The 27,868-nt window shown below is 50.0% G+C and overlaps 9 protein-coding genes across 9 annotated transcripts; 3 read left to right on the plus strand and 6 right to left on the minus strand.

The window, feature by feature from the left end:
• Positions 1-5,682: 5,682 nt before the first annotated feature.
• Positions 5,683-6,207, minus strand: CDV56_101067 (GNAT family N-acetyltransferase; the record flags this gene model as incomplete). The annotated part of the gene is made up of 1 exon (XM_026754686.1): positions 5,683-6,207. The coding sequence occupies one exon, from the start codon at positions 6,205-6,207 to the stop codon at positions 5,683-5,685; it is 525 nt and encodes a 174-aa protein (XP_026612565.1).
• A 1,265-nt stretch (positions 6,208-7,472) lies between these two features.
• On the plus strand, positions 7,473-8,545 carry CDV56_101343 (T2 family ribonuclease; the record flags this gene model as incomplete). The annotated part of the gene is made up of 5 exons (XM_026754962.1): positions 7,473-7,717; positions 7,772-7,950; positions 8,002-8,117; positions 8,164-8,356; positions 8,415-8,545. 5 exons carry the CDS (start codon positions 7,473-7,475, stop codon positions 8,543-8,545), a joined length of 864 nt encoding a protein of 287 aa, XP_026612566.1.
• Positions 8,546-9,149: 604 nt separating this feature from the next.
• Positions 9,150-10,294, minus strand: swc5 (putative Swr1p complex component (Swc5); the record flags this gene model as incomplete). The annotated part of the gene is made up of 2 exons (XM_026755203.1): positions 9,150-9,846; positions 9,912-10,294. 2 exons carry the CDS (start codon positions 10,292-10,294, stop codon positions 9,150-9,152), a joined length of 1,080 nt encoding a protein of 359 aa, XP_026612567.1.
• A 317-nt stretch (positions 10,295-10,611) lies between these two features.
• Positions 10,612-15,005, plus strand: CDV56_101781 (uncharacterized protein; the record flags this gene model as incomplete). The annotated part of the gene is made up of 13 exons (XM_026755400.1): positions 10,612-10,795; positions 10,849-11,226; positions 11,275-11,350; positions 11,405-11,626; positions 11,684-11,824; positions 11,877-12,023; positions 12,074-12,489; positions 13,688-13,776; positions 13,842-13,953; positions 14,007-14,435; positions 14,490-14,587; positions 14,637-14,708; positions 14,757-15,005. The coding sequence occupies 13 exons, from the start codon at positions 10,612-10,614 to the stop codon at positions 15,003-15,005; spliced, it is 2,613 nt and encodes an 870-aa protein (XP_026612568.1).
• A 319-nt stretch (positions 15,006-15,324) lies between these two features.
• On the minus strand, positions 15,325-16,217 carry CDV56_102427 (putative DSBA family oxidoreductase; the record flags this gene model as incomplete). Its single annotated transcript, XM_026756046.1, has 5 exons — positions 15,325-15,717; positions 15,779-15,903; positions 15,959-15,999; positions 16,049-16,127; positions 16,184-16,217. 5 exons carry the CDS (start codon positions 16,215-16,217, stop codon positions 15,325-15,327), a joined length of 672 nt encoding a protein of 223 aa, XP_026612569.1.
• A 354-nt stretch (positions 16,218-16,571) lies between these two features.
• Positions 16,572-17,370, minus strand: CDV56_102593 (uncharacterized protein; the record flags this gene model as incomplete). Its single annotated transcript, XM_026756212.1, has 2 exons — positions 16,572-16,982; positions 17,035-17,370. The coding sequence occupies 2 exons, from the start codon at positions 17,368-17,370 to the stop codon at positions 16,572-16,574; spliced, it is 747 nt and encodes a 248-aa protein (XP_026612570.1).
• Positions 17,371-18,157: 787 nt separating this feature from the next.
• Positions 18,158-19,520, minus strand: CDV56_102790 (uncharacterized protein; the record flags this gene model as incomplete). The annotated part of the gene is made up of 2 exons (XM_026756409.1): positions 18,158-18,781; positions 18,834-19,520. The coding sequence occupies 2 exons, from the start codon at positions 19,518-19,520 to the stop codon at positions 18,158-18,160; spliced, it is 1,311 nt and encodes a 436-aa protein (XP_026612571.1).
• Positions 19,521-20,233: 713 nt separating this feature from the next.
• CDV56_103038 (translation initiation factor eIF2B subunit gamma) lies at positions 20,234-22,082 on the plus strand (the record flags this gene model as incomplete). The annotated part of the gene is made up of 2 exons (XM_026756657.1): positions 20,234-20,414; positions 20,503-22,082. 2 exons carry the CDS (start codon positions 20,234-20,236, stop codon positions 22,080-22,082), a joined length of 1,761 nt encoding a protein of 586 aa, XP_026612572.1.
• A 278-nt stretch (positions 22,083-22,360) lies between these two features.
• On the minus strand, positions 22,361-23,398 carry CDV56_103283 (uncharacterized protein; the record flags this gene model as incomplete). The annotated part of the gene is made up of 1 exon (XM_026756902.1): positions 22,361-23,398. One exon carries the CDS (start codon positions 23,396-23,398, stop codon positions 22,361-22,363), a length of 1,038 nt encoding a protein of 345 aa, XP_026612573.1.
• Between the last annotated feature and the right edge of the window lie 4,470 nt (positions 23,399-27,868).

Genomic DNA, 27,868 nt, shown 5'->3' on the forward strand with positions numbered 1-27,868 from the left:
CCCCAGGAACCTTGAAACAGGTTCTTGGAATATAGAATTCTAATTTATGTTTATTTCCAAATGAGACCTTAAATCGTCCTAAGACATTTCCTCTCAAGCAGCTTCCTCCTCCTCCTCCTCCTCCTCCAGTTCGAACCAACCCCATCGATCCCCTTGCTGGTCTCCTTCTGAACCACTGTTTCCCTATATCTACACCCCTCTTCTTCATCTGAGACCTTCTGTTTCTCCCCCTCCACCCACAAGGATTCTTCTACCCCATCACTTCGTTCACTATCGCGCCTCGATCACCTTTTGAACCCGTTGTCTTCTGATTCAGAGACAAAATCGCGCCTCCTCGGAAACGGTCTGCCTCGAGTCGGGACACCTTCTCTTCCTCTGCGACGGTTGTGTCCTAGGATTCGTCCGTCGTTACTCTAGGAACTCCATAGGCCTAGTCGGCAGCATTCCTGGCCTTGCTTGGGCCGCTGAAGGGCACGCGACGCGACCCTCTTCGACTGCTCTTGTCTCTTCTTGGTCCATTGGGGAATAGCAATGGCGTACGGATGTAAGTATGATCTTGATCAGCAGTCTTCCAGCCCGCCTATATGGCTGGGCCGTTTGTTTATTTCTGCTCTTCATTCCCCATCCTCGAACTTCCCTTCTTCTCTTCCATCACACACTCCTTCGTCTTTCTGTCTCTGCCCGCTTTGTACGCTGGCCTTCCTTCATTCTTTTCCTTTGCTCCCAGCAACACTGTCTCTCGTTGGCCCCGCGGCCTGATACCAGACGTACTAGTCTCTACTTGCCTGCACTTTCGCTACCCATATCCACATTCCTTCGAGTATCGCACTGGTCATATACCGTTGACCTATACTGAGACATTCTTTTGACTGCACTCCATTCGACTGCTAGCACCAAGTGCCCTATTGTCATTTGCTCTTTCTTTCGTCTCGCACACCCCATAACACTAAACCGTGTCCGTTTGACAGGTGAAAACGAGTCACGCCCCAGAACTATCGAAGTCGAAGACACGGAGGAAATGAGATCTCAGAGTAATATGTCTGATCGCCTGGCCGTTGAAGTCGACTGCCACTCACTCGGCTCCAACGAATGTCCGTCTATGGGGTCCAGCTTCTCGCCTTTGGAGTCACCCACACCTACCCCTACGAGCATCTACAGCCAGGGTTCACTTGCTTCCCCGAGCTGGCCAGAGAACGGGTCATATCCTGGTCACGCTTACGAGAGAGGTACCGGATCAACACCCATACGCGGCCACTTCCGTCTCGCCAGTATGCCCTCGCACGAGAACATGGGTCTACCACCGTACAGCAGCCTGGATGGACAGGATCGCATGGCGGTGACAGATTTTCTGCCCTCGTATGACGAGAACGCCGATCAGTTCTGGCTCCCCTCGGATGTTCCCAAGACCTACGATCACCATGTCCATGGACTCCCATGCCCGCCGGCCATGCACCAATATCCACCCATGCTGCGCAGCAACTACCGCCACCACCCTGCTCCGTATCTCCCCGAGTCGGCGACCAATCCGTGCCTGTCGCGCCCCATCTTCCATCATCAACCCGAGCGCCTGCCACCATCGTTGTCCATGAGCCACATGATGCCCTGGATGGGTCATGCGGAATCGATTGCGCCTGAGACCATTGCTCCGTCCCAAGTTGCACCTGTAACGCCGCCTCCGTCCTACACGGATTTCTCCAACTCCATAAACACCTTCAAGACACACTCGCCTGCCACGCCCATCCGCTCGTGCTCGTTGGGCACTGGCTCTGGAGCGGACACGCCCCTGAGCCGTCTCTCTGGCGGTGCCGGTGACTACATGGATGAATATCACCAGTCGCCTGTCTACCGAGATGCGACTGGCGTTCGTCTGCAGCGGCAGCCATCCCGCAAGATGGCGCGGAAGCAGTCTTCCAAGCAGAGCCTATCGCTAGAGAATCTGCCGTCCATCATCAAGCAGGTGCAGTTCAAGTGCAAAGAACCTGGCTGCAAGGGTCGCTTCAAGCGACAGGAACACCTCAAGCGCCACATGAAGAGCCACTCCAAGGAGAAACCTCATGTCTGCTGGGTTCCCGGCTGCCATCGAGCCTTCTCGCGCAGCGACAACCTCAATGCTCACTACACTAAGACCCACAGCAAACGCGGAGGCCGCAACCGATATGTGGCAACCTTGGATGAGACCAGCCCTGACTACAATCCGGACTACCGGGGGCCACTCACTGCCGACGGTCGCCCCATGCCGGGTGGGACGCTGGACGAGTCCATGCCTTCCCGCGAGATCAGCATGGAATGGGATGAGTAAAAAGAAAAAGAAAAAACAGAGAGAAAGAAAAAACCCCCCCGCAAAAAAAAGTACCCTAAAAACGAAACGGAAGGTACAGACGGACTACAAAGAGATTAATGGGTGGATCGGAACCATGATACCCTTGTGACGCAGTCGACACAAAGAATTTCCTTGAGTATTTTAGATGGGCACAGACATATAGGGTCCAAGAGACCCCGGTCGGCGCTTCGCGGCGTTATTTTCTTACCTTCATTTTTCCTGTTGTATAACACGCGCCGTGGGTTCCATTTCCTCAATTGGAAGTTGCATATTGATCATTATGTGTTTCTATCTCTATAATATGTCCTGTGGAGAGGCACGGCTGTCTTATTTTTGTTCTGTTTTGTTCTTTACTACGAATCGAGGCTGGGATAACTACAGCATGATTTGGACGAGATTTGGAACGGGGTATACTATGTGTTGGGACTGAGTGATTGGTTTGTTTGCGATCTGACTGATCTATTGACTGGCAACATACGATATGAGATAATAATACTACCTAGACATGGCTTTACTGCTTGTTTCCAAAAATAAGACGACTTTGTCTGGTGTCGGGGTCTCAAATCAGAGTAATCCTCTTAGCCTTGGGGTTTAGGAAGTTATGGTTCATGATCTACAGGCCTTAGCGTATCATCATATTGGATCAATCCGAAACCCTCTTCCTCATCCCATGATTTGACAACGCGACTACTTTAGTCTCTAAGGCAGACTGCGAAGACGATCCGATCGACAACTGACAAGGACAAGTGGCAGGGAATTCCCGGTTAGGGGACAAAGCGGCGAGGAAAGAAAGATTTTCGAAGGATGTGTGGAAGGTGGACACATCACATTACATTCAGGGCATGTATTTGGCTCGGAGCAGAATTAGAGGAATAGAGGTCATCTGAGAAATCACTTCGCCAAGTGTTGGTGTACTTGCATTTGATCTACGTGTTTTGTACAGAGTAAAGAGTCTATCTCATACCATTCATGTGTGCAGATACCTTAGTATCATCCAGCACCCAAGGCATTCATGGAACATGACTATGAGCATGGACTGAATGGATGTCTTGCGTGGTATGCAATAGTCTAGGTAGCAGTAAGCACCTAAGTCCATATAAGCCATCAGCTCTCTCCACATTCCAGCAATGGCAATGCTCCTATTGGCGGCATCTAGAGCCTGACGATCTCCCGACAATGTATTCCCTAGGTACAGTGCACTCCATACTTACGTAGTACTACCTAGGTATTCATGTGTGGCTCTTGGGCAGCTGTCAGCATACCTCAGACTCAGTATGCAGATTGCAGATTGCAGATTGCAGCCCAGCTATCTTTGTACTACTCTCCCACTAGTGCTCAGTGCTCATGCTGTGGATACTATAAACAGCCTCAGTAAATAATGTAGTTAGGAACCTGAAATGCTGATCAGCTGGAGGTTACATGGCAAAGTCCCATACCACTAGTAAAATTCCAGATTCCAGAAACCGGGAAATGACCTGAGCTTAATGTCAAGGGCTTGTGACGATAGGTCCGCGGGCTAGACTTGCCTTAGTTTGCATGCCAAGGGCCGTATATAAGGTGAGTGGTTTTGTTGTAGGTGAGGTGAGGTGAGGTGCTCACGCCAGACTGATTCGCTGATGAGTTTACTACATAGAGTATGTTCTAACTGATGACTACCTCAGTTGGAATTATGGATGTTTGGTTCTGTGGTTGCAAAGTACTATGCTTTGAGCTGTATCTGATAGCAAGTTCCCCACTTTTTGGGTTGAGTTTGGATGTGCATGTCCGAAGCTGGCATGGCATGCACAATACGGTACTCTGCAATGCTTGGCTTATTCCAGGCCTGAGTGCTTCCGAAAGCTGACCGCTCGTTAGGATCTCGCCAGAACTGTTGATTTAGTTGTCTATTCGGATCGTGAGCGGGATTCGGTGACTCGAGGGAAGACAGGTACGGCCTGGGCATGATCTCTCTCACAGGGTTTTATTCTTATACCTCCATGGATGGGTGCTTCTGAGCTGTGCATGAACAGAGTACGACTCACATCTCGTTCAAGACTTATACAAGCCATTCAGTGTTTGGTTGGGATGGGACATCATCTGTGATCTACATGCCTGGCACTGCACTACCTGACTGGCCTACTGTAGGTTCATTAGTTATGTTCCACAGCGGTGACTAAGGGTTAGGTATCAGCCATCTCATCTTCCTCGTCGCTATGACCATTGGTGCATGAAGTATGGTCTGGCGACATATTCGAGGCTGTCGACAGTGTTCAAGAAAGGAGAGCACAATTGAAGCTCATACTTGGCAATTGATCCAATCATGCAATCTTCATAGGTTGCACACTCAATTGGAGCTCTCATGCTTTTTTGAAAGCAATAATAGCAGGATAGCTGGAAGAGTCACTATATACCTCTCCATAAACCAAGTTACTGTGTAGTCAGTTGACAATGTGACACAATGCCCTGCCCTCTGCTCTCACCAAATCCACTAGCACACCATGTTTGAGTATCATTAGCCAAATATCGCAGCAATGGCTTCCACTAAGCAGCTTGTTGACCAAGGCAGAGACTTCAAAAAGAAGGTCACACTGAAGAAAGATATACTGTACGTGATATCATATGCTTTACACTAGACTATTGGCTCAGAACTTGGAATGGAAAGTGCACTGAGAGTTGAGGATCAGTCTCAGATGGCGGTCAGTATTGAGGTTTCGTGGTGGGTTTGACTGTAGTCTCAAGAATGTGATATCCTGCACTCTGTACCTGCACTTGGCTGGTGCAATATGTCTAGAGCACGGAGTACTGGAGTCGATTAAAGTAAAAGTGGATGTGGTTGGGTTTTCATTTGTGTTGAGTTCTGCGGTCTGTACTCCGTACAGCCAGATAGTTTGGAGTCTTGGGGCTAGCGCTGATTCATAAAATAGTTAGTTAACTAGTTATGTAATTCATGGTTAGTCATAGGCATTAAAATCACATGATCATAAGCTAGAGGCACTAGTTTAAATGCCACCACACAACATCCTCTTCCCTGTTTTTCGTCAACAACACTGAATGTAGCTCAGGTATGAGCATGCAAGTATATGCAACACAAAAACACCACAATTACTATTCCCAAATCTATCAGATCACCCCACAGATGGAATTCTGCCTGTGGGCTCTGATGTCGGGCTCATGATGACTATTCCATCAACCATTTTCCCAGACAATGATGACAATCTCTCCTTTGGCACGAGGCAGCGAAAACTGCAGTGGGTGACCAAATACCAAATCAAGCTCAACAGTCTGAGTCTGGATGAATCTGTTCATTACTCTACTTGCAAGATAGTACTGCGACACTTATTTCTTGATGATGCAGTCCATGATTGCACAACCCCTTGACAAAATCAAGTAAGATCTAGTCCGAGAAATAGAGTCCCCTCCAGAGGCGTCTCATAGTAGGCTTGTATCTCAATAAACCCAGCACGTCTATAAAGTTGCTGCGCCCCAGTCATGGATGGCAGAGTATCGAGTCTCATTTCTCGATAACCCAGATCCTTGGCCCTCTGGATGATTGCATCCACGAGTGCCTTTCCGAGACCCATACCCCGTGCTTCAGGAGACACATACAGCCGCTTCATCTCGCAGCAAAATCTGACTTGGTTTTGCGATTGCGCGGCTTCGTGCCCTTTGTGGACGAGTGGACGAACGGCCACGCAGCCAAGGGCAATTTTGGGATTAATTCCGTAAGCTAGCAGCAACGCTCCGTGCGGAGAGCCGTACTGGCCAGGTAGGTCCTGTAGTTCGGATTCGAAGCTCTGGAAGGTGAGGTCGATACCGAGCGACTCAGCATAAGCTGTGAATAAGGTCCTAGCTGTTGCCAAGTCCTCGGCACTTTGAGCTGGGACGATCTGGAAGCTTGGGGGAGCCATAAGGTGTAAGTTCAGGCCGTAAGTTCAGGTATCCTGCTTCCAGATTTGAAGCCTGGATCCTGGACTCAAGAATGATAGCCGAGAGAGGTTTGGCTGGTTACTGCTCTGTCATACTGTCCGAGCCAGATGCGAGTTGATAATGTCCCTGAGCCGGTATCGGATCGCCCTATGACTCAGTTTGAGATGAGCTAGTTGGCAAGGTAGATAATCCACGCGATAGACGCGGACATTATCGCAGCCAGCCAGAGGTAACATAGGACAGATTATTATCTAGAACTAAGCTGTGGGATTGAAGATGATGCAAAAATGCTAGCGAGCCTCAGGCCACCAGGCCAGCATCACTTGCATTCAAGGTTGACTTGACTCAGTTCCGTAAACAATCCGACTATAGATCGTCATCAATTTCGGTAGTCTGATTATCTCAATGTTTGTCAGTTCCAAAATCATTTCGGCTACAATTTTGATATGTCGTCGTTGAATTTCACCCTCAGCCACCGCAATATCGGTTATCCATGAAGGAAGCAGACTCGAACTACTCGCTGAATGGATCATTGAAATAGACTGAACTCCTCTACGCTAGAGAACGCCGTCTTCTTCAGTCCAGCAAAGAGCTGTTTCCTCGCTCGTTTTTCTCCAATCTTTCTTACACATGGGCTGTGCTTTCACCAATTGCGGGGCCAACACTATGCTTGGCCAACAACATCCAGTGTGAATTGCACGGAACGAGCAGTCGATGCAACGTTGTGAACTTCTAATACATAGTGAAGAAGTCGGAAAAAATCCAGACAGCGATTATCAACATTATAAAGATCTCCTGGCCACTCCTTAACTGTTCTTGATTCTACCCCAAAGGTCTTCCGACGGCTAATCGACAGTCCATCAACTGTAGATTAGAACCACATCATGCGATTGGGCGGACCCCATCTGATCGACTCCCCGCCTCGACAGGGATAACAACAGAATCAAGAATAAACGGAGCTTGACGGCGACGTCCGATTGCTTGTTGCTGTGTTGATCTGTGTTCCTGAAGGAGAGGGTAATCTCCGCCGTCAAATCAGCGGCCTCTTATCAGTACATGTGCTGCTATCAACGCTTGGCGATACGAAGCGATGCTCCATAGTTAATCCAGCACTGTCGTATCTGGTGTGGCCGTCTAAACCTGGCAAAATGGCCTATATTAAGGGGGAGGTAGCTCCTTCTTCGAAATCAGCCCGTTCTCTCGCTCAACTTCTTCCATCCGTGTCAACCTGTCCGCCGTGCTCAAGATGCCCGCAACCCATTTTCCGTCGATGGGCAAGCTCGCCCTGGGTGCAATGCACTTTGCCTCTGGTTTTCGTAATCACAATCTTCAGAGCTGCCCAGGAAATATCCCTGTTAGTTGCAGCAACACGACCGCGGTGTCTGACTCTTGCTGCTTCAATTCTCCCGGAGGATCCCTCCTCTTGACTCAATTCTGGGACACCGACCCAGCCACCGGCCCTTCGAACTCCTGGACTGTCCACGGACTTTGGTATGCCTGAGCCGAATGAGAATGATGCAACATGATCACTAACAAAAGATCCAGGCCCGACAACTGTGACGGCACGTACGAGCAGTTCTGTGATCCATCTCGTGAGTTTTCGAATATCACGGAAATCCTCCAGGCGCAGGGCAGGACCGAGCTGCTGTCCTACATGCAAACCTACTGGAAGGACTACCAAGGTGATGACGAGAGCTTCTGGGAGCACGAATGGAACAAGCATGGTTCGTTTTTGCAGACTTGACAATCCCGACCAGACGGTAATGATGATATAGGCACTTGCATCAACACCATCGAGCCCAGCTGCTACACCGACTACAGGCCCCAGGAAGAGGTCGGTGATTATTTCCAGAAGGCTGTCGATCTTTTCAAGGGCCTCGATACGTACAAGGTATGCACCCATACATCGAGTTATTGGTCATAGGCTAACGGCCCAGGCTCTTGCCGCTGCCGGCATCACTCCCAGTTCGTCCAAGACATACGAATTGAGCGACATCCTGTCCGCTCTGTCTGCAATCACCGGCCATGAACCCTCGGTCAGCTGCAGTAACGGTGAGCTCAATGAAGTTTGGTACTTCTTTAATGTCAAGGGCAATCTCATCAACGGCAAATACCTGCCTACTGATCCGCGTATGTGTCTGTTCATTCCTTAGATCCATAGACCACAGCTAACCTGGAATAACTATAGTCTCATCTTCTAACTGCCCCTCCTCTGGCATCAAGTACGTGCCCAAGCCTGCCAGCAGCAGCGGTAATGCTACATGTCCATCTGGGAAGTCGGAGGGCAAGAAGGGAAATCACGTTGTTGGCCATAACTGAGCGATTTGTCGAATGGAGCGGAATGGGTGCAGATGCATGAAGTCAAAAAAGTCACTATAGGATCTCGCAACGACAGAAATATCCATAAGACCATAAGACGCCGCGATCCTTATGTCGCAGCCAGTCTGTATTTTCATTGAACGTAACCACTCGGTTGGAACGCTCATGACTTCGACCGGGTTTGCCAGACCCGAACCGCTCTACCAGCGGTTGAATCTGGCAAAAATTCGCAGATGGTACCTGGCGCGCTAATTGTGTTCCCGTACGAAAGGCCGCGCCTTCTAGGCGTGGACGGGTAGATATCCGTTTGCAATTTCACCTGCGCTCGTAGCAACATAGGCTCCAAGAGATCTGCAATTCTCCCAAGTGCCCTTGTCTGCTGTCTACCATGACTGCGGGGATATTCATCTGTAGCAGTCGGGTTTTGAGGCGGAGCAGAATGGCGCGCCAATAGTGTGTAGCATCGCTTCTTGAAACCGCCAGAGGGAAGGGATAAGTAATTTGATAGTTCCGAGCTGCCATTGCCGCGCCGCCCTAGCACACACAAGTTGTAGGAGGGTTGGTGTAGGAGGGCTGGTGTAAGAGTGGCAGACACTCAAACGTCTCATAATCCCTTCAACCGCGCATTTCTTCGTTCCTCCTCCCGCTTGGCACCAACGCGATCCAAGAAATCCATGCGGCCAAGGAACCCTTCCTTGGCTTTGCTGTGAACCTTGAGCTCGTCTTTGATGCCGGCCTGGTCCACATACGCAGCCCAATCCATCCGAGACTTTTCCACAGTGTTGATCTTCGGTCCGCTGACGTTCTCTGTCTGGCCAGTGATCTCGGCAGTGGGTTGCTTCTCCCAGCTCTTCTTGATCGCCCCGGTGGGATTAGGATCAAAACGCGAGATCTTGCGGAGGGGTCTGCGCAGCTTGAGCGCGTCTTTTGCGTTCGCAGCGTGTTCGACATCGGCGTCTGTGACGGTCTCAGCGCTCTCGCCGTTAGCCAGGAAAAGCTTCGCTTCGGCGGAGTCTTTGGGGACGATCTTCTCTTCGGTGATTGTTTCGCCAGCGAACTTGTAGGTCCGTTTGATCTTTACCATTTCCTCCGTATATTGAGGTTTGGAATCGGTCGAGGGGACCTGTTTATCGGCGGTATCGGTATCCTTGTTTTCGTCGTTCACAGGTGTGGCATCCTCTGCTTGGGTCTGCGAAGGGAGAGGGCCTGCACGAGCATCAGGGGCATTCATCTGCGCCCATAATGCATCGACGTCAACTGTAGCACCGTCAATCTTGGCCAAAGGTTTTCGCTCTTCGTGCCTGCAAGAATGAATGTCAGTCATTTGGGAGTAATGAAGGAGTCCGTAAGCAAAAGTTGAACCCACATGCGCATCCTCATTGCTCGCGTCCGGACAAAGCCCCCTGGACCACCTTCCTCATCGTCATCAAAATCCACGTCGTCCTCGTCCTCATCGCTGGCTGTGGCTTTTGACTTCTTCCCTTTTTGCTTGTTCTCCTTCCTCGCCTTCACTTTCTGGATCATGGCCTCATCGCCAGAGTCGAATTCTTTATCTTCGGCGGCTGCCTCGTTGGGCCCTGTTTTGCGCCTTTTCGCTGCTGGTTCTGTCGCCTCATCGTCGCTATCGGAGCCGGTCAAGTCGGCCTCTTCTTGATCAGGATCGAGCTGGAAATCTTCATCTTCGGCGGAGTCGTATTGCTCGTTATCAAAGTCCAACTCAGCCACAGTGGCCGTGGGATCGGATGCCATCTTGTTCTCTTATTTGAAACACGACTCTTGGGCAAAATTGAGAAGAAAGTGACGCAGATTGCGGAGGCGCGAAGCAAAAGTGTACCTTAGGATTCTGCCAGGGCGGTGTGTGCGATAACTGGCTGACCAGTTGACGGACCCTAATGACCAATCAGAGAATCTTCTCAGAAGTCAGAAGAGAGGCCAAGGAGGTTTCCATCTCTTCAACCGGAATTCCACACCATCTTCTAGTGCATATTCTCGTACTACATAAATCCGTGTTATTGGCCGTAATTATCATGCCTCAACCCGAAGATGGTCAGACTAAACGGGCCATAATGGATGCCAGAAATGCACGCGAACGGGAGAAGCGACAACAGAGACCAGAACAACGAGGTCTACAGTTTCAGAATGTCTTTCTTGGTTGGGACGTCAGAGAGAGACCGCAGTCTGTTCCACCTATGATTAGAACCGCAAGATCACCCACAGAGCAGGAGTATGCGTCCGAGAACCTGAATCTAGGTAGCCCAGAGCTCTTACATCTGGATGATGTTGAAGATATTGACTTGAGGCAGTTGGTCATCTGGAACCTCTTGATGTGGACATACTGAACCAGCGAAATGCCTTTGATTTACCCTCACAGGCTGTCTGTGATGCTCTCGTGAACGTGTTCTTCAAGTGGATCGCACCAGTATTGCCTGTGATCAATCGACACGACTTCTTGCGTCAATATCGTAATCCTCAGAACCCTCCGTCAATCCTCTTACTTCAAGCTATGCTCATGGTAGCATCAAGGTTCTATGATAATGCCCATAGCTCTGAGAATGGTGCAATCTCCCCGCGCAGCTTTTACAAAAAAGTAAAAGCTTTGTATGATGCTGGATATGAAAGAGATCCTACCACAGTCCTCCAGGCTGTAGTCCTATTGGGCATGTATTGGGATGGCCCTGATGGTAGGTATTGCTCAGCGCCTTGATCTGTATTGTGCTGACGAGCTATAGATCTCACAGAAAGTGGGATATTCTATTGGAGTCGTCTGGGAATAGCTTTAGCTCAGGAACATGGGCTTCACCAGAGGTAAAAGTCACCCGGTACCGTACTCTGGAGATCTAATTCCAATTCAATTTGCAGTGAAAGCTACGCAGTATTGTCGGCCGCGAAGAGACGTATCTGGAAGCGGATGTGGTGGACACTTTACACGCGCGATCGCTCAGTGGCTGCAGCATTTGGCCGTCCTCTTCACATCAATTCCGAAGATTGCACGGTAGAACCTCTAAAAGAAAGCGACTTTATTGAGTATGATGAGCAAAATGATAGCTCAACAGACCATACAGCAGTCCGTTTCTTTATGCAGTACGTGAAACTCTGCCAACTAATGGACCTTGGTCTTTGCTTGAAGCTCTCTTCCAGGTCGACGGAGGACGGTCGGATGAAGGGGGCTGCACAATGTGAGCTTGGTTTGAATGACTGGCTCGTCTCTTGTCCGTCTGAGCTTCAATGGAGACAGTCTCGTCATAATTTCTGGTCCGCGATACTGTACTCGACCTTCTAGTGAGTTTATCCAGGAAGACACTGGAAAGACTATGAGCTGACCTTTGGGCAGTACTATTGTGTGCCAGTTACATCTTCTGCAAACTCCCGACTCGTCAAGGGAGGCCCAAAGCTCAGCTTTTCACGCTGCCACAAGTATCGTATCCATCTTGGAAACCCTGCAATCCAAGGGCGAGCTAAAGTACACACCATCATTGATGTAAGTCTGGGCTTTTCTAGTGTTCCACTACCGGTGAACTTACCTGTTAGAATCTGCCACGCCGTTGTGTCTTTTGTCACATTGAAAAGCCAAATGGAAGCCTCAATACCGTCACTCCTGCATGCCATCCGACAGAATCTGGAAGCCAACCTAGACATGCTCGAAGTACTTTCTCATACATGGCCCATTGCGGCAATGTTTCTAGAGCTTTTTCGCACTATGACTGGCCCAGAACAGTTCGAGCGAATCTTATCAGTCGCAGCAGAGAAGTGCGGGAAGCGTGCCCGTGGGGAGGAGGACGACAGTTCCACTCCCTTAAGGTCCTCGACGCGTTTCAAAAGGCCTAAAGTACAGCAGGTGATTCTGCCACAAACTAGGGTCGTCCTTCAGATTCTGCGGAGGGAAACTCAGAAGCAGTTTAACTCGCAAGGCCCAGTCCACAACAAGCAGAATAAAAGGGTTGAAAGTATGCCATCTGGCGTCCTTCCAGATCAGAACAGTTCTACACCTATGACCGAGGTTGACCCGCTGCTTGATGACTGTGACGCTTCAACCATATTACAGAGCTTACGGAGAATAATTGACGCTGGTAAATCCACTTCCCATGATTCTCGATCAGACGATGTACCATGATTTTCCTTGAAATACGACGCAGACGCTTTATCAAAGGCCAACGTCACGTCAGTTATGCGAGCGAGTACAGGTACTCCTCGTCCACACACTTTATTTTGAATCCTTATGGAGCAATCAAGCGTGGTCCGAGATCCGATTATGGTGCTCTCTAGACATCTCCTACTTGACTTGTTCAGGTATTTGGTTCTATTCTAAACAGACCTGGATCTAAGTTCTTTCATTCGTCTGAATGGGTCATTCGGCATGCACGGCTGTCTCTTCTTGTCTCTAACACAGGATGAAATCCATATTGCTGCCGGCGTACGTCGACACATTGAACAGCCATGATCGAGATCATAGCAACTCATCTGCCTACCGACATTGCTGCTTGGACTGCTTGTTGTGCTCGCTGTGTGCTGTGAAGTACATACGCAAGAACAATACCCAAACGACACAGACATGGGTGGTGGTACAGGAAGAGGCTGTCGGCACCAAGACGGGGAATGACTGGATGTCCTCTACGAGACACAAGAGACTACAGAAAGCGGAGGCTTCATTAAACTCTCTCGGCCAAATCATGTATCCAGGCCACTTAACCGCGTGGAAGGGGCTGAATATATGGAAACCGGGTCTGACCCATGTAGAATATCAATGAATGTATGAGCTGCGACCTCCAGGAAGGAACGACTTTGATGTTCTAGCGATATCGCCTGGTAAGAGGCAGGGGGGTAATGTTTCCCAGATGAGCATTCGTAGTAGAGAGATGGAGAAACAACGGCCTGATGATTTGGCTTAATCTTGAAGCTATGCATTTCCCTTAATCGCTTTTCTCAATCATTTTGTGGTACACCGTTGTATCAATGCCCTATTCGAGCACAGAATTGGACCAATGACTTCTTCGAGGGCATGACTGTGTCCTTAAGAGGCTGGAGGATCCCAGCTCATACCACAGAGAATAAGAACCTCTCCTTTAGAATAAGAACAGGCACGCAGCAATAGATCGTTCTGGTGGTCCTGGACTTGTGGTTGATAATTAATCAATAAATCACCAGTGACCACAACGGGCCGACCCGCGCTCGGTGGTTTCGGAGTTGAGCGCTGGCAACCTACCGAGGATGTGGAGGGCAACGGCCATTTTACCGTGTGTCATAGGCTATTTGATCATGAGATGTCCTCATTTCTAATCTCAACTTACTTCATTCCCAGACGACAGAAGGATACAAAATGACATCAAACAAACCAGTCGCTCTCGTCGTGGGCGCTTCCCGCGGTATCGGCAGGCAGATTGCCATAGACCTGGCCAAGAATGGCTACAAGGGTATGTTTATCTCACAAGCACATCCTCCAAGCAAGACACTGACACTGTTCCAGTCGTCGTGGCGGCAAAGAGCACCTCCAACGCCTACGCAGCTGTTCCCTTCCCCCCGGATCCGAACTCCTCGCAATCGACCATCAACACTGTCGAGCGAGAGATCAAAGAATCCGGTGGCGAAGCGTTCGCCCTCACAGTAGACGTCCGCGACGTGAAGCAGGTTGAGAATCTGGTCCACGAGGCGGTTCGCCTGGCAGGCCGCCTCGATGTCCTGGTCTACAACTCCGGGGCTATCTGGTGGTCCTCAGTGGCGAATACGCCCACGAAGCGGTTCCAGCTCATGCAGAGGGTGAACCCAGAGGGTCTATATGCGAGTGTGCAGGCGGCATTGCCATACTTTGAGAAAAATGGGCGGAAGGGTCGGATCATTGTTGTCTCGCCGCCGATCTACTCGCGGTTCTTTCGGGGGAAGACAGCTTATGCGATGGGTATATCTTCCCTGTTCTCATCACATAAGAAATTTGTGGCTAATATTGGCGCAGGCAAGGTGGGGATGAGCGTCCTGACCAAAGGTCTAGCCATGGACTTTGTTAGACAGGGGGCAAAGGATATGGCCATTACCAGTATCTGGCCTGCAGTTGTACGTTTCTTGACGATTTGCTATTTCATGTGCTCACTCTCTTTTCAAGTCCATCGAATCAGCCGCCACCGAGGCGACTACGAATGAAGATCCTAGCCGGAAAGCTGATCTTAGGAAACCTGTGAGTAGGCCCATTCGCGCGTTGAAGACATAATGCTAAGGCGAATAGACGATCTTCTCCGACGCTATTCTGGGTATTCTGAATAGCCCCACAGACATCGTGAATGGCCAACTGGTCCTCGACGAGGACTTCTTGCGCGACCATTGCGGGGTTTCTGATTTCTCCAAGTACGCTGTTGTCCCTGGATCTCAGCCACGGCGGATCATGCCTAAGGAGTTGCCTGTCCTTGAGGTGGCAGAGCAGGATGATGAGGGTATGCGGGTGGACAGTACGAAATTGAGAAAGGCCAAGCTGTAATTCCATTTTACTTCTAGCACACAACTTATTTCTATGTTCAAGGGTTAGCAAATAGCAGATTCATATGATGTTCATACCGTTCAACATATTGAAAGCACTCTCAAGCACCTGGAAGAAAGACAGCTGTGGCTGCTCGGGTAATGCACCCGCTTCACTACTTGCGAAAGGTCATATAGGCAGCAAAATGAGTTCATAAGATCTGGCAGGTTGGGAATTGCCTTCAAGAACATTCCAAAGGAAAAGCTTCCACATAAAGCCTATCAACCTCATAAAAGCTTTATATACAAAAGATCCAAGGACAATGTTCCTGTCAATCCATCTACAACTTCGCCTTCCCCTCTGGCTTCAATCTCAAATCCTCGTGCGGCAGCTCCAAGAAATCCCACATGAAATTAAATCGGTCACTCCCAAAGAACGGCTCCGATTTACCCTCGCCATTAGTCACCCAGAACCACGGGCACCCAAACGCGCCCAGCTCTTTGACGACCCTCTCTGTCGTCGCGGTAAGCTCATTCTTGATCTCGGGGTTTGACGCCGCAGCCAGTATCTCCTCGACCTCAGCGCGTGAGAAGGCCTTCCCCAATGCCTTGGATAGATTCTCTGGCTTGGAGATATCTAGGTGGCCGTTCCACATTGTATCGAAGCAGGCGAGGAAAGCCGGGACGAGTTTGTGGGCGTGCTGGCGCTTGATGTATGTGAGTGCTCGTTGGGGCTGTTCCCGTCAGTTATTGATACTTTTCTTTCAATTGCAGGACAGAGATAGGGGACTGTACCAGAAGCGAGAGGATAGGAAAGAACGCCGGTACTTCAAAGTCGTGACCGAAGTACTTTTGGGCCCGTTTACCGTCGTACGCGGAGTAGGCGGCTTTGGCGGGGAGAGTCCATGGAGGTTTATTTCCTTTTTACTGGTTAGATTACTTTGTCAGATTAGGGAATGTTTGGAATAAGCGTACCGCTTCCTACGTTGATGCCTCCCAGAAAGACGGGGATGTATCTGGACCATGTGAGATTGTGTTCGCGGTGGAGAGTGGAGGGCCTCGTACTCGATCTCTACGCCTAGCGAGGCGAGCGCGTCCGCATTCTGCTGGAGATACGTGAAAGCGTAGAAGCTGTAGGGTGACACTATTTGGATTTGTTAGCATTGATGAAGGGTTGATGAGAGATGGCCGGGGACGAACCGCAGTCAAGGTAACATTCGATTTTCTTGCCCATGGTGTATGATGTTGTTCACTTCCACTAACATGAAATTCAGATGATACAATTTCAATTATTGCATGAATGATTTCTTGCCTATTAGCTGTGACTTTAAATCATGATGAGCATGTGGGGAGCCGAGGATGATGGCTTAGTTACCCCAGACGACGTTATATCCGACCCGCCGTCGGCTTCTTGAATCTTATGCATTCGGTAAATTGGAAAAAAAGAGGCGAAAATCGATATGAATTCAAATCAAATATTTTAAAAAAGTCCAAATTTCACATTCAATCGTGGCTTACCAGAATGACAATGGGAGATCCTATAGAACTGCACAGCAGAACGACACTCAGTCAAGTCAACTTGAGCATATCACACCCCATTTGAATTCTTCGTCAAAGCATTCACCTTCTCCAGTTGCACCTCATAACTCCTCTGCCTGGACACGTTCCGCTCAAGCCAGACTGCAAGTACACCCACCGTACCCCCGACAACCTCCAGCCCTATCAACAGAGCCAGAAGCACAAATCCTGCCTGCGTCTCCCGACAATCCCGCTCAAAATGCGTCGGTGCATGTAGCGAAGCATTCTCGCTCGAGGTGACGCTGCGCATGGCCTTCCACTTACATGTCCACGAGTGCAGTGTCTCATTCTGCGAAAACCCGCTCGGATATGTGGATTGCGGGAGATAGATCGCGAATGCCAGCCCGATTGCCGCAGCGATGAGGCCCGCGACTGCCGTTCCCGAGGCGAGGATGTTGAGACGCCGGATGTGGGAATGGGGCTGGTTATGTCAGTATGTTTCCAGTATTGCACGCACTAGCGAGGCAGCTCACAGAAGGGATGAGGACGGCGACGATGTAAACGAGATTGAGGAATGCGATCACGCAGCCACACGACAGAATAGCGATTGTTGGTCGGAGATCAAAGTTCAATGGCCACAGGGCGAGTCCTGCTTCTTCGTACCCGGAGGTGCTCCGGAAGTGCTGAAAGGGTACGGCTTCGCAGCCGACGATTGCAAGGGCAAAGCCGAAGCAGACCACGGACAGAGCCAGTTGTGCCCAGCGGAGATGGTAATTTCTTTTGAGGAAGGTTGATTCTTCGTGGTCCGAGGCGCAGGAGACGGTATATGAGGCTGCGGCTGAGCCTGGATGGGACGATCCGGCCTCCATTTTGAGAGTTAGGAGCAGAGTCAAGAACAAGGAAGGAATGTATCACTTCAGTAAATAGCAATGAACGAGGGGAAATGCAAAGACGTCTTGCCGGAAGACTGAAGTAGAATTAAAGAACGAAGTGATGTCCACCAGGGAGGCTACAACGATGAGGAGACCTAAGGAATCTGCGCACATTTAAGCATTATCACCTTCCATAAAACAATGAAACAATTCTTCGAACTCACTGACAAACCTATGTTCGAGCCCATCCTCTTTGCCGTCGAAACATCCCTCCATCAGCAGCCGCATAGCTGTAGCCGCCCAGCTGTGGAGGACGACCCTGATTCGTCGGACCCTGACCTATGACAGGGAATCCTGCAGAACTTCCATGAAGAACCTGTCTGAAGTGGATGGGAGCAGAGTCAATCTCAAACTCTTTTTCCCCTGGCGCGTAGAGATATGGGAAACTGTGTGATGGTTGTTGGGATTGGATGTTGGAGAGCACTGACCTTGAGCGCCACTGTGTCCTGGACTCCAGGTAGATAGCCCGGCGGTTCCCCAGTATCACATTGCGCGAGGAAATCAGTCCTCAAGTCTATAAAAAGGAGTATCTATCTGTCACTACAATGTCAAGGAATAGGGGTGGTGAAAAAATAAATGCCATTGTTCAATATGCACACTAAAATTACCATCACGTAGAAATTCATCAGCAAGGGGGAATCAATCACAATCATCATCAAACAGTAGATAAGTGCACCGAGGAAAAATTCGAATAAACCTTCCCAGTTTTTCGCGACGTGTAAAATCAGTCGTGGCCAGATACTCTTCGTCGCCAGTCTTCACCCGTGCGATGGACATCGACCACGTCAATCCGCTTGCCAATACCCGTCATTCCCTCCTTCTGCCACCACTTCTCACCCTTGTCTGCAAGTACTGATTCATCTTCGCTGTCGATTAGGCCGCCTCGACCGCCTTCGTCTCCAACTACAACCACGACCTGTCGGACCCAGCCAGAAATGTGTTGCACCGCATCACCTTGCTTGCCTGTCAAGGACTCCTGGACGTAGACAATGTCGGGCGAAAGATGGCGCACAAGGTGCACGTATCCTGTCGCAGTGCTAAACGGCATGATGGTGTTCTCCTTGTCGACAATGGCCTGCGCCTGCGTGTATAAAGTGCGGAACAGTGGTGTCGCGCCTTCCTGCTCATCAGCTGGGCGAGGTTCGAGAGTGGACAGGTCGCCGCTAGGTGCTTCGCCAGGAGATCTGGCCTCCTCAGGGGCAATGTTAGAATAGGACGATGTGACGGAGAGAGTAGGATTGGATGAGCCGCCCTGGTTGGGTGCATGCTTCAGGCCTGGCGCATAAATAAGAACGAAGATCTTTGCGGTCTCGGGGTCGATATGTTCAGGGAGGTGAGAGAGAATGGACTGTTCATAAATTGTCAGCGTAATCCATGACATCGGGTCAACAAGAACCTACCGCATGCTCAGTAAAGTCGTCAGGGTCGTGATTTGCCAACTCGGAGGAGACCACAATCGCTACTGTCTTCTTCTTTTTGTCGAGAGCAGGAGGGCCACTCACAGCGCTGCGAGTGGGAAGCGCTCCGCTCATGGCCGGAGCTGCTGCGGCAGGTTGAGCGTCTCCGTGAGTAGCCCTAGACCGAACCTCTTCGGACCATCGCGAGTGATCCTCAAAGTCACCGCGATCCTCCTCACGTATCGATGTGAGAGCGCTGCCCATGAATGCGCCCGCCGCAGCCATACCGGCCGCGACCCGTCTACTGGCCCCATCGAAGATCTGCTGAGGGCTCGGTGTGCGCCGCAAAGCACCCTGCATACGAGCCATCATACTAACATCGTCACCATGGATATCGGTCCCGGTCGACCTGGCATATCCGCCGTCAATGCCGGCTGGAATTCCCTCCGCGCCCGGCGGGGGGTACCGGTCATCCCTCGAGTCGTCCAGGGGGTATTCGCCTTCGTTATTATTATCGTCATCATCACTGCGTTCACTCCAAATCCACGCCGCTACGCCAATTGTTGCGATGCCGACCGTCAAAGCCAGAGGCACCCAGTACCCCATGACGGTCCGTCTCCCTGAGGAGCTGAAGCCGGTACCAGCTCCAACCCGCCGCCGACGAGCATCCTGGGAATATGGGAAAGACATTGCTCGCACTGAGAGGTGATAGATGGTGGGCGCATAGAAGTCAATCCAATCGCGATGGCGTACAATGATCACATCTCAAGATTGCTTGAGAGTGAAATAGGGTGGTTGGTTGACGGAGCAAGCAGGGAGGGAGTCGACCCCAAGGCTGGGCCTCGGACGAGCCGAGAAACATGTGGCTGGTGATGTTCTGTATACCGCGGTGTTTTTTCCCGCTTTGTTACCGGATTCTTACAGCATTACAGTACGCAGGGTCCTTACCTAAGGCACTTCAAGTGAGGGAATTGCTGTGTTTGCACTGTTTCGCCCGTTTGTTTATTGTCTATCGGCACGTGACAATACTTGTTATCAAGACTTAGGGCATCAAGTGTTTGTCTGATTTGCATTGACATGGCTGAGCTATCGGCACGTGACGGCGGGATTTTGTTCAACAAAAGATGAATACAATCTTCCGATGCATATCAGGTTGAGTCAGAGGGCGGACGGAAGACAGCACACTCGACTGGGTTTTACGGCTCGATATATATGATTTCCTGAAGACTCGGATAATATAGCCGGTTGTGCGCGCTTGAGGTCAGCGATATCGCATGAGATAATACGACGAGTCATCCTCCTCTCTTCCCCGCGGTGATCCTTTCACCCCAATCATTGGATCATTCTATACCAATCCTACAATCGAAATAACTCGTTCAGCCATAGGTGCTTGTAAGGCAAGCATGCCGCATTCGATTCCTGTGCCCCCGACGGGCTTTCAGGCCCTCATTTTGTGCGGACCTGGCGTCTCTCTCAACACATTCACCTCCAATCCTGAAGAATTTCCCAAAGCATTGTTGCCTATCGCAAATCGTCCTATGGTGTGGTATCCTCTGGATTGGTGCTATCGGATGGGCATAACAAGTGAGTAATTGCAAATCTGCGTTGAGTGCTACAAATATGCGCCTGCCCTAATATCGAGCACCGGTACTCTGGTCTAACCGAAGTCAAGATATCACTCTTATCACACCCCCCGCCAGTCAAGCTCCGTTAGAAGCTGCTCTCTCGCAAAATCCTCACCTTACATCTCTCCCGGCACCTTCACCTTCCGTTCTCGCTCCCGCAGACCTCACATTGACGACGGGTACTGCTGAGCTGCTTCGTCTCCCGGAAGTCCAGTCCTGCATCAAGTCCGACTTTCTCCTGCTCCCCTGTGACCTCATTTGCGATTTGCCCGGCGAATCCCTTCTTGAGGCATGGATGGTCACCCAAAGCGCCCTGGGCGGCTCTACGATCAGCGGCGGCTGGAACTCCAATGGACCAAAGAGCATTGGAATGGGTGGTGAAGAAGGCGGCCGTCGGGGCGGTCTCGGTGTTTACTACCAGACTAGGGGGCGGGAAGAGAGCGTCAAGGGCGAGGTGACAGATTTTGTGGCTACCACCCCGTTGGAGCAGGATGAGGCACCAGCCGTCTCTCATCCTTCGGATGGGCCTGCTTCGATCCGGTATGGGCTGTCAAAGCTAGTGCTCTCGATACCTATGGACACACTGAAAGAACAGATGGAAGAGCAAAAGGGGCTTCTCATCCGCCATTCCCTGGTGAAGAAGCACGCGCAGGTGAAGATGTTGACGACCTACCGCGACGCCCACATCTATGTATTTCCTTACTGGGTCAAGGAGATGGCTTTGCTGAATGAAAAGTTCGAGAGTGTCGGGGAGGATCTTGTTGGTTGGTGGGCTAAGGCCGAGTGGCAGACGGGTCTAGCGGAGAAGCTTCGACTGGGCGAGATTTTCGAGCCGGAGGGTCGTGGAGCCGGAGAGAGTGGCAGTCTGGACGGCGAGTATATCGAAGAGGAAATTGACCTCAAAGCGATGAGCACCACCAAAGTGGGAGCCGGCACATCACGCGACGCTTTGTCGGACGATCCCTCAGAGACCGTGCAATTTGCGTCTCGGGTGAAGAGATCCGGTACTGAATTGAGCACCGCGTCGCCGGAGACGTCCAAAGGCAAGCTCACCGTGCCCCCGATGCTGGCATATGTTCACTCCTCGCTGCCGTCTGCACCGGTGGTCAGGCGTGTGGATACATCGGCTCTGCTTCTGTCCGTGTCCCTCCGCCTTGCCAAACTCGAATCGATCGAAGAGGCCGGCCGCGTAGCTGCGTCTCCTTTCGCTCATAACCAAAAAGTCGCCTACCCGGCCGGCGTTGCTCAGCGGTGCACGGTCACCAAGGCCGACTGCCTTCTCGCCGATAACGTCACGGTGGAGGAAAAGTGTGTCATCAAGGAATCCGTCATTGGCGCCAACTGTCACATCGCCAGCGGTGCCCGCTTGACGCGCTGTCTAATCATGGATGGCGCCGTGATCGGTGAACGCTGTCAACTGACTGGCTGCATCGTGGGCCGGCGGAGTCAGATCGGCCGCGAGAGTGTGCTCAAGGACTGCGAGATCCAAGATGGAAACGTCGTCCCTGAGGAGACAGACGCGAAGAACGAAAAGTTTATGGTCTTTGAGGGATTGGATGACGAAGACGGCGAAGGAATGGACGTTTCCGAAGAATTCAGCGACGGCAACGATGAGCTAGGGTTTTGATTGACTTGGGCAACTGGCCTTGTGATGTTACGAACTCTATGTCTTGATGTCCAATGACGGCATAGATGCCTGATATTGACGATACCGCTACGTTATAGAAAAGAATTGATTCAGCCAGTCTGACCTCCGGGTAAATCTCAATTTCTAGGCCGCCGCCGTTCCGATCCAAAAGCAATGGTATCATAGCCTCCCAACGCCGTAAAAAAAAATCACCCATGCGCCCGCACATGGTCATGGTAGTATGCTCAACGAGCAGACAACATCTATCCCACCCCACCTCACTCCTCTCGCTTGTCCCTCCTGCGCTGCCGTTCGCCCCGCGCCAACGGCGACTTCCCAATCGACACCATCTCCTGCCTTTTCTTCCCATTCCTCCGCTGCGTAATCCGCCTCACGAGCATGGCATGCGGCATCTTATGCGTATCCCGCGGCGCACGCGGAGAGGAAGCATCCACTGACTCCCCTCGCCGATCTCTTCCCCTTCCCGCAGGAGCGCAAGACGAGCCGTGATCCACTGCGATCGGTGTCGTGAGAGGCGCATATGGCACTAGATCCGTCACGCCTTGCACCTGGTCTCGAGCTTCGTTCCAGTCCCAGTCCCAGTTGCCGTCGACGTCGCGGGCAGCAAGATCGCTCGCCCGTCCGGCTTCCAGCAGTTGCTGAGGTGCGGGCTCAAATGCAGGCGTAGGCGTAGACACTTGCTCGGTTTCAGTCTCGGACCCGGACCCCGACACGGACCCTGTTGAATAGTAGTAGAATCCCGCCGAGGGATGCACATTCCGCCCCTCCCAGTTCAACCCGTCCCAGCTCGCCATCGCCGTCGGCGTCGGCATCGGCGTAGGCATCGGCATATTCGACTCTGCGCGCCACCCGTGCGCCTCTGGATCTGCATTTGGATCAAAGTCCAGGTCCAGGTATAGGTTTAGGTCGAGAGCCTGGACGGCTAGCCGAGACTTTTCCGCCAGGGCGTCGATGTATCCGTCCCCCTGGTCGTAGGCTGCTCTTTCTGGGCCGGGCTGGTCGAACCGTTTGTGGTCGCCGCGGGCGAAGAATCTGGCCACCATGTCTAGGAAGCCTGGTTGCGTGACGGAGACGTTGAGGATGGAGGCGAGGGTTTGTGCGGTTAGGAGACTCTGGTGAGTGGTGAGGGTTTGTTTGTTCGGGGGGTATGCTTGTCTGCAGAGGGGGCAGGGGTCGCCGAGGAGGGCGGTTGATGTTGGTTCTGTGGTGTGGGATGGGAGGTCCTGGAAGGGACAGGTGAGGGTCATGGGGATGAGGTGGTCGCAGTTGTGCCAGAAGATGGAGAGGTGGCACATTCTGCTGTATAGAGACCCGTGGGAGAGGTGGTGAGCTGCCGGTGAGGACTTGGGAGCAGAAGGGGGCTTGTTGGTAGTATTTGTATGCTCTTTGATGATGGTGCGGTGGTCTTGAGGCCATTGTGCGCGGCGTTGTTGTTGAGGGTTGGTATGAGGAAGATAAAGGGAGATATTTTGCAACCGGTGGACAATGAGGGTAACTGGGAGTGATGTGTTGCTGAGGATAAAGAGAGAGTGAGGTGTATCATGCTCTGGTGTGATGGTCTCTGTGGTTGAGGTTGCTTTGTCTCGTCTGTTTCAGCTTCAGTCATGGTTATTGTTGAGCGGTCATGACAATGAAATTGATAAAGCATCTGGTCTGAGCAAGAGATGAGTGTCAAGTCTTTGTCTCCTGCTTAATTGGTCACTCGACATCTGCATTGTCAGCTTCGTCTATCAGCGGCTTTGAATAGCATCCTTATTGAGATCTTTGAAAAGGGTGGTCTGATCATGCTGTCTCTTGCCTCAGTGCCATCCATATCTAGAAGAAGATACTTTTATCCATTTCATGATTCACTCCCCTCCCTATACCTGCAAAAACATTGATGGACAAATCATTGGACATATCTCATGGCTACGGTAACGGTATCACTGTTAGATATACTGTTGCAAAGATGTATGACCAAGACTGGTGTAGTAAGGATTACCATAAAAGGTAATAAAGCATCTAGTGACAGTGGTGCGCACCAACACCAAGCATAATCAGGGTATCCAGGTCAAGCTTTCAGCATGAGAACGCCTTCAAGCAAAAATAAGCAAATGCTAGCTCTTTTAGAAATTAGACCAGCAGATCGAGTCTCTCTATTACATCAGTTCATGCTGACATGGACATGGACATTCTAGAACCTGGAGGCAGTCAGTCTAGACTCGAATATCAGTGGTGGTCAGAGCAGACCTCTATGTACGGAGTACTCTTACCTAGCATAAAAGATCAATCTTCTGACGATCGACTCGTAAGTGCGGATTTCTTGATGCTGGTGACTCTGTACTCTGGATCTCACATCACTGTTCCTCTCCCTATTTTTAGAATAATGCATGTCTTGCCTTGTATATCAAAGGTATACGCAATCAGAGAACAGAGTTCCCGTGAATGTTCTGTGGGTCTCGTCTACCGAAAATGCATCTGATGCTGGCAAGACTCGATTTTCGTATGTCACTTTTTCAGCAAGACTGGAGTTCTCCTCTTCTCTACAGAGACATCAGTAAAAAAAATACAAGATGCCCCTCTAGTGATGAATCTCCCGTTGCGATGACAGACAACAAAGGCACAGACTGAGTCCCAAGACAGATACCTTAATACTCCGTACTAAGATAAGAAACAGTCTTCAAGCAACAACCCCGCTTGGTGGACTTTCCCATTGCAGCCACCTGCAGACGAGACCAACCCAGAGTCCGGATGAATCAATCGCTTAGCTAGATGTTGCCTGGGGCTACTACTCTAACAGTTGAATTAGGTGTATTTATCTCTGGATTCGGAGCAGGGGCCTCACAAATGAGATTGGGAGAAATGTGGATTAAGAATGAGCATGATCCTAGCTGACTAGCACTTGGTCTGCTTATTACTTTCATTAAAGGTCATCTGACAACTGTCAAGTACAGACGGAAGCAGAGTGGTATTTTGGTTCGTTGATGGGCAAAAGTACGACTGTTCGGGGTTTAGTGTTGTTCTTGTTCACCCTGGAGGAACACGGTCGATCTTATCTCGGCGCCGAAGGAATTTCGACAGTTTCATATTGAGTTCTTGACAGTTGTGTACTCAAGGTTTCCTTGACAGGTGTCTATAGAGCATATAATATAATTCAAATTGGAATGTGTCATTTACATTGGCCTTGATCCTCAAACTAAAGGAGATCATTTCTGTTAAATTCTTAGACTAGAGGAGTGAGTTTCAATCTCAATCAAACCATCAGCTGGGTGCCTGGGTGCCTAGGTGCCTGGGCCTCGACCGGGACTCGGAATCTGCGGGCGCAAGTTCCTTGATTTTGCTGAATCCACTAGAATTAGGATAGACATTGTCCACTCTAGGAATGCCTCGAATCTTCCATTATTATCGCCTGATCATACGGTATCTATTGTCTGATGAAAAGTATAGCATTGTATGTTGATTATGGTTGATGAGAAGATAATACCTTGGCCCATAGCCAACTAAGTCTGACAGTGTCACCGTTCTCCACAATCTGTTCCCCAGATATTATGCGCCTCTTCGAATCCCTCGAGAGTCAAGACTCTAGTGCTGCACTCCATGTGTCCACTTAGCTGGGATTATGATCCATCAATACCTGGTCTCAATAGTCAGCATCTACTAACTTTTAGTGTTTGTCATTGCGCACTTACCGCTGGCCTACATAACCATAACCAAAGGTACATACCCGACAGATACCTTAGCCAACGGTACTCTGTACGTTGAATGAGGGGAACGGCACAGGCCATTGGACGGCAGCACTGACCGTCGCAGTCTATGACTAGGACACTCTCCAAGCAAGGTACCCAAGGCTATTGACAACTGCCCTTGACCTCGGGCCCTATCATGTGTCTGACGTTCCTGGATCGATCTAGACGAGTGATGCAAGGAACATGGACGCGTTGTTTTCTTGCTTGTCTATGTCACTCAGTCAAGTACTCAAGTCAGGTGTAAGCATAACATCACATGTCTACCGAATATTTATGAAGTATCATGGTTCATTCATCTCCTCATGCTAGTGGGTTATGTCTACCATTCTTTGGCCTTATTATTTTCTAGTGACTATCTAGATACCAGGCTAACGGTAGTTTTTGACTTCGGCCTGGTTTTGATCCGCCATAGCCGCATCAGGCAAATTTACAGTCACCTGGACCCGAGTAATGATCCCCTTCTTCTCGTTTTCGTATTCGCTATTGCTGTGGTTGTTAGTCTGTCATTATCGATACGAGGATTGAAAAGTCTCTGATGATTCAGATGGTCTTTGTACGGTGACGAAAAAGATGATTCGAGGTTTGGCTATGAACCATGCTAATTATATTTGCTATCTTCCCCGCAAAATATATCACAACCGGATTACATTCATGTCTTCGTGATCTTAACAGGGTTAGAAGGCAAATATCTCTCTCCATCTAGAGCAGGAGAATATCTCTCTGTTCGGCATAGACTGGCATCAGATTTTCATACCCGGTATGCTGCTGATTTACTGTGTATATCCACACAAGTACCAAGTAATTCCGCAACACAATAGACAGTTAAATGGGACTCTGATACCAGAGGCATTGAGCACATGAGGCAATCGAATTGACCATCGGGATGCCATGCAGATGAACTGTACCCCTGGCGCAGGATTGACGGTTAGACCTGAACTTACCCCTCAAAACATGGAAGAATTAGTAGTGACGATCTTGATATTTCACTATGTGTCTAACATGTCATAGATTAACATAATGACAATGACACCGAGTTTAAGCTTCTTGGAAATAATCAAGTAAATCATGCTGTGGCGTCAACAGATCATATTTCACAATTCACACAGTACTTCACCAAGAGTAAGCGGTTAGAATGAAATCATGATAACGATATCCATCAAAGACAGTACGTACACCATATGTGGATATGGATGATTGACACCACTCTGAATTCTGAAACCGGTTGATTGTCATGATCGCCCGCCGCCACGGGATACTTACCCCCAAAGCACGAATAAAAATGCCTGAAGCGACTGTCGATCGCGCGGGAACTCCTTACGTAGATCTGCGGCCATATTTGCAACTATGCTGGATGTGGATGGGTGATTGCGTGGGTTTTTCACCAACTTATCAAATAGATAAGCAGTGAGTGACTTGGTCTGGAGATGAGGATTATCGGGGTGATGTATGTTGGTTGATCATAATCAGACTCTTATCGAGGATGTTGGCCATGGTGATAGGAGCTTGGATTTGATTTATTTGGTCCATGCTTGTGCTGTGAGGGTCTGTAGTCTGTACTCTGTAACAAAGTCTATGGAGCGGTAAGGTGTCTTCTTATGAGATAGGGGCAAGTGCTTTGTGGGCCTGAAACAAGATTGAGTCAAGCATAGTTTAATGAATTTTAACGGTCTATTGTTGTCAATTGTGTCTGCTAGATGGATAGTATCACAATCTGACAAAAATGATCAGATTGAAGATCCGAAGCATGTCGGCAATACTACCTACTAGACTTCCCATTCCAATGCATTAGATGTGTAGCTCTTGCTCCAGAGTAAGGTACACTCAGGGGAGATGATATACAGAGTAATGTGTTATGTAATTACCTAAGCAAGCACAAGGCCATCATTGCCAGTTCCCCGGTTCAGTGTGGATCAGGTCAAGAAATACGATGTTAGCGATGGGCACTATCTGCTTATGGATGTAGGTGAGTCTCAACATCCTTCATATTCGCGGTGACTTGCCCATCGAGCATCTTAATGGACTGACGATAAGAAATTTCTG

This window comes from Aspergillus thermomutatus (genome assembly GCF_002237265.1).
Source record: "Aspergillus thermomutatus strain HMR AF 39 chromosome Unknown NODE_166, whole genome shotgun sequence".
Lineage (NCBI taxonomy): Eukaryota > Fungi > Ascomycota > Eurotiomycetes > Eurotiales > Aspergillaceae > Aspergillus > Aspergillus thermomutatus.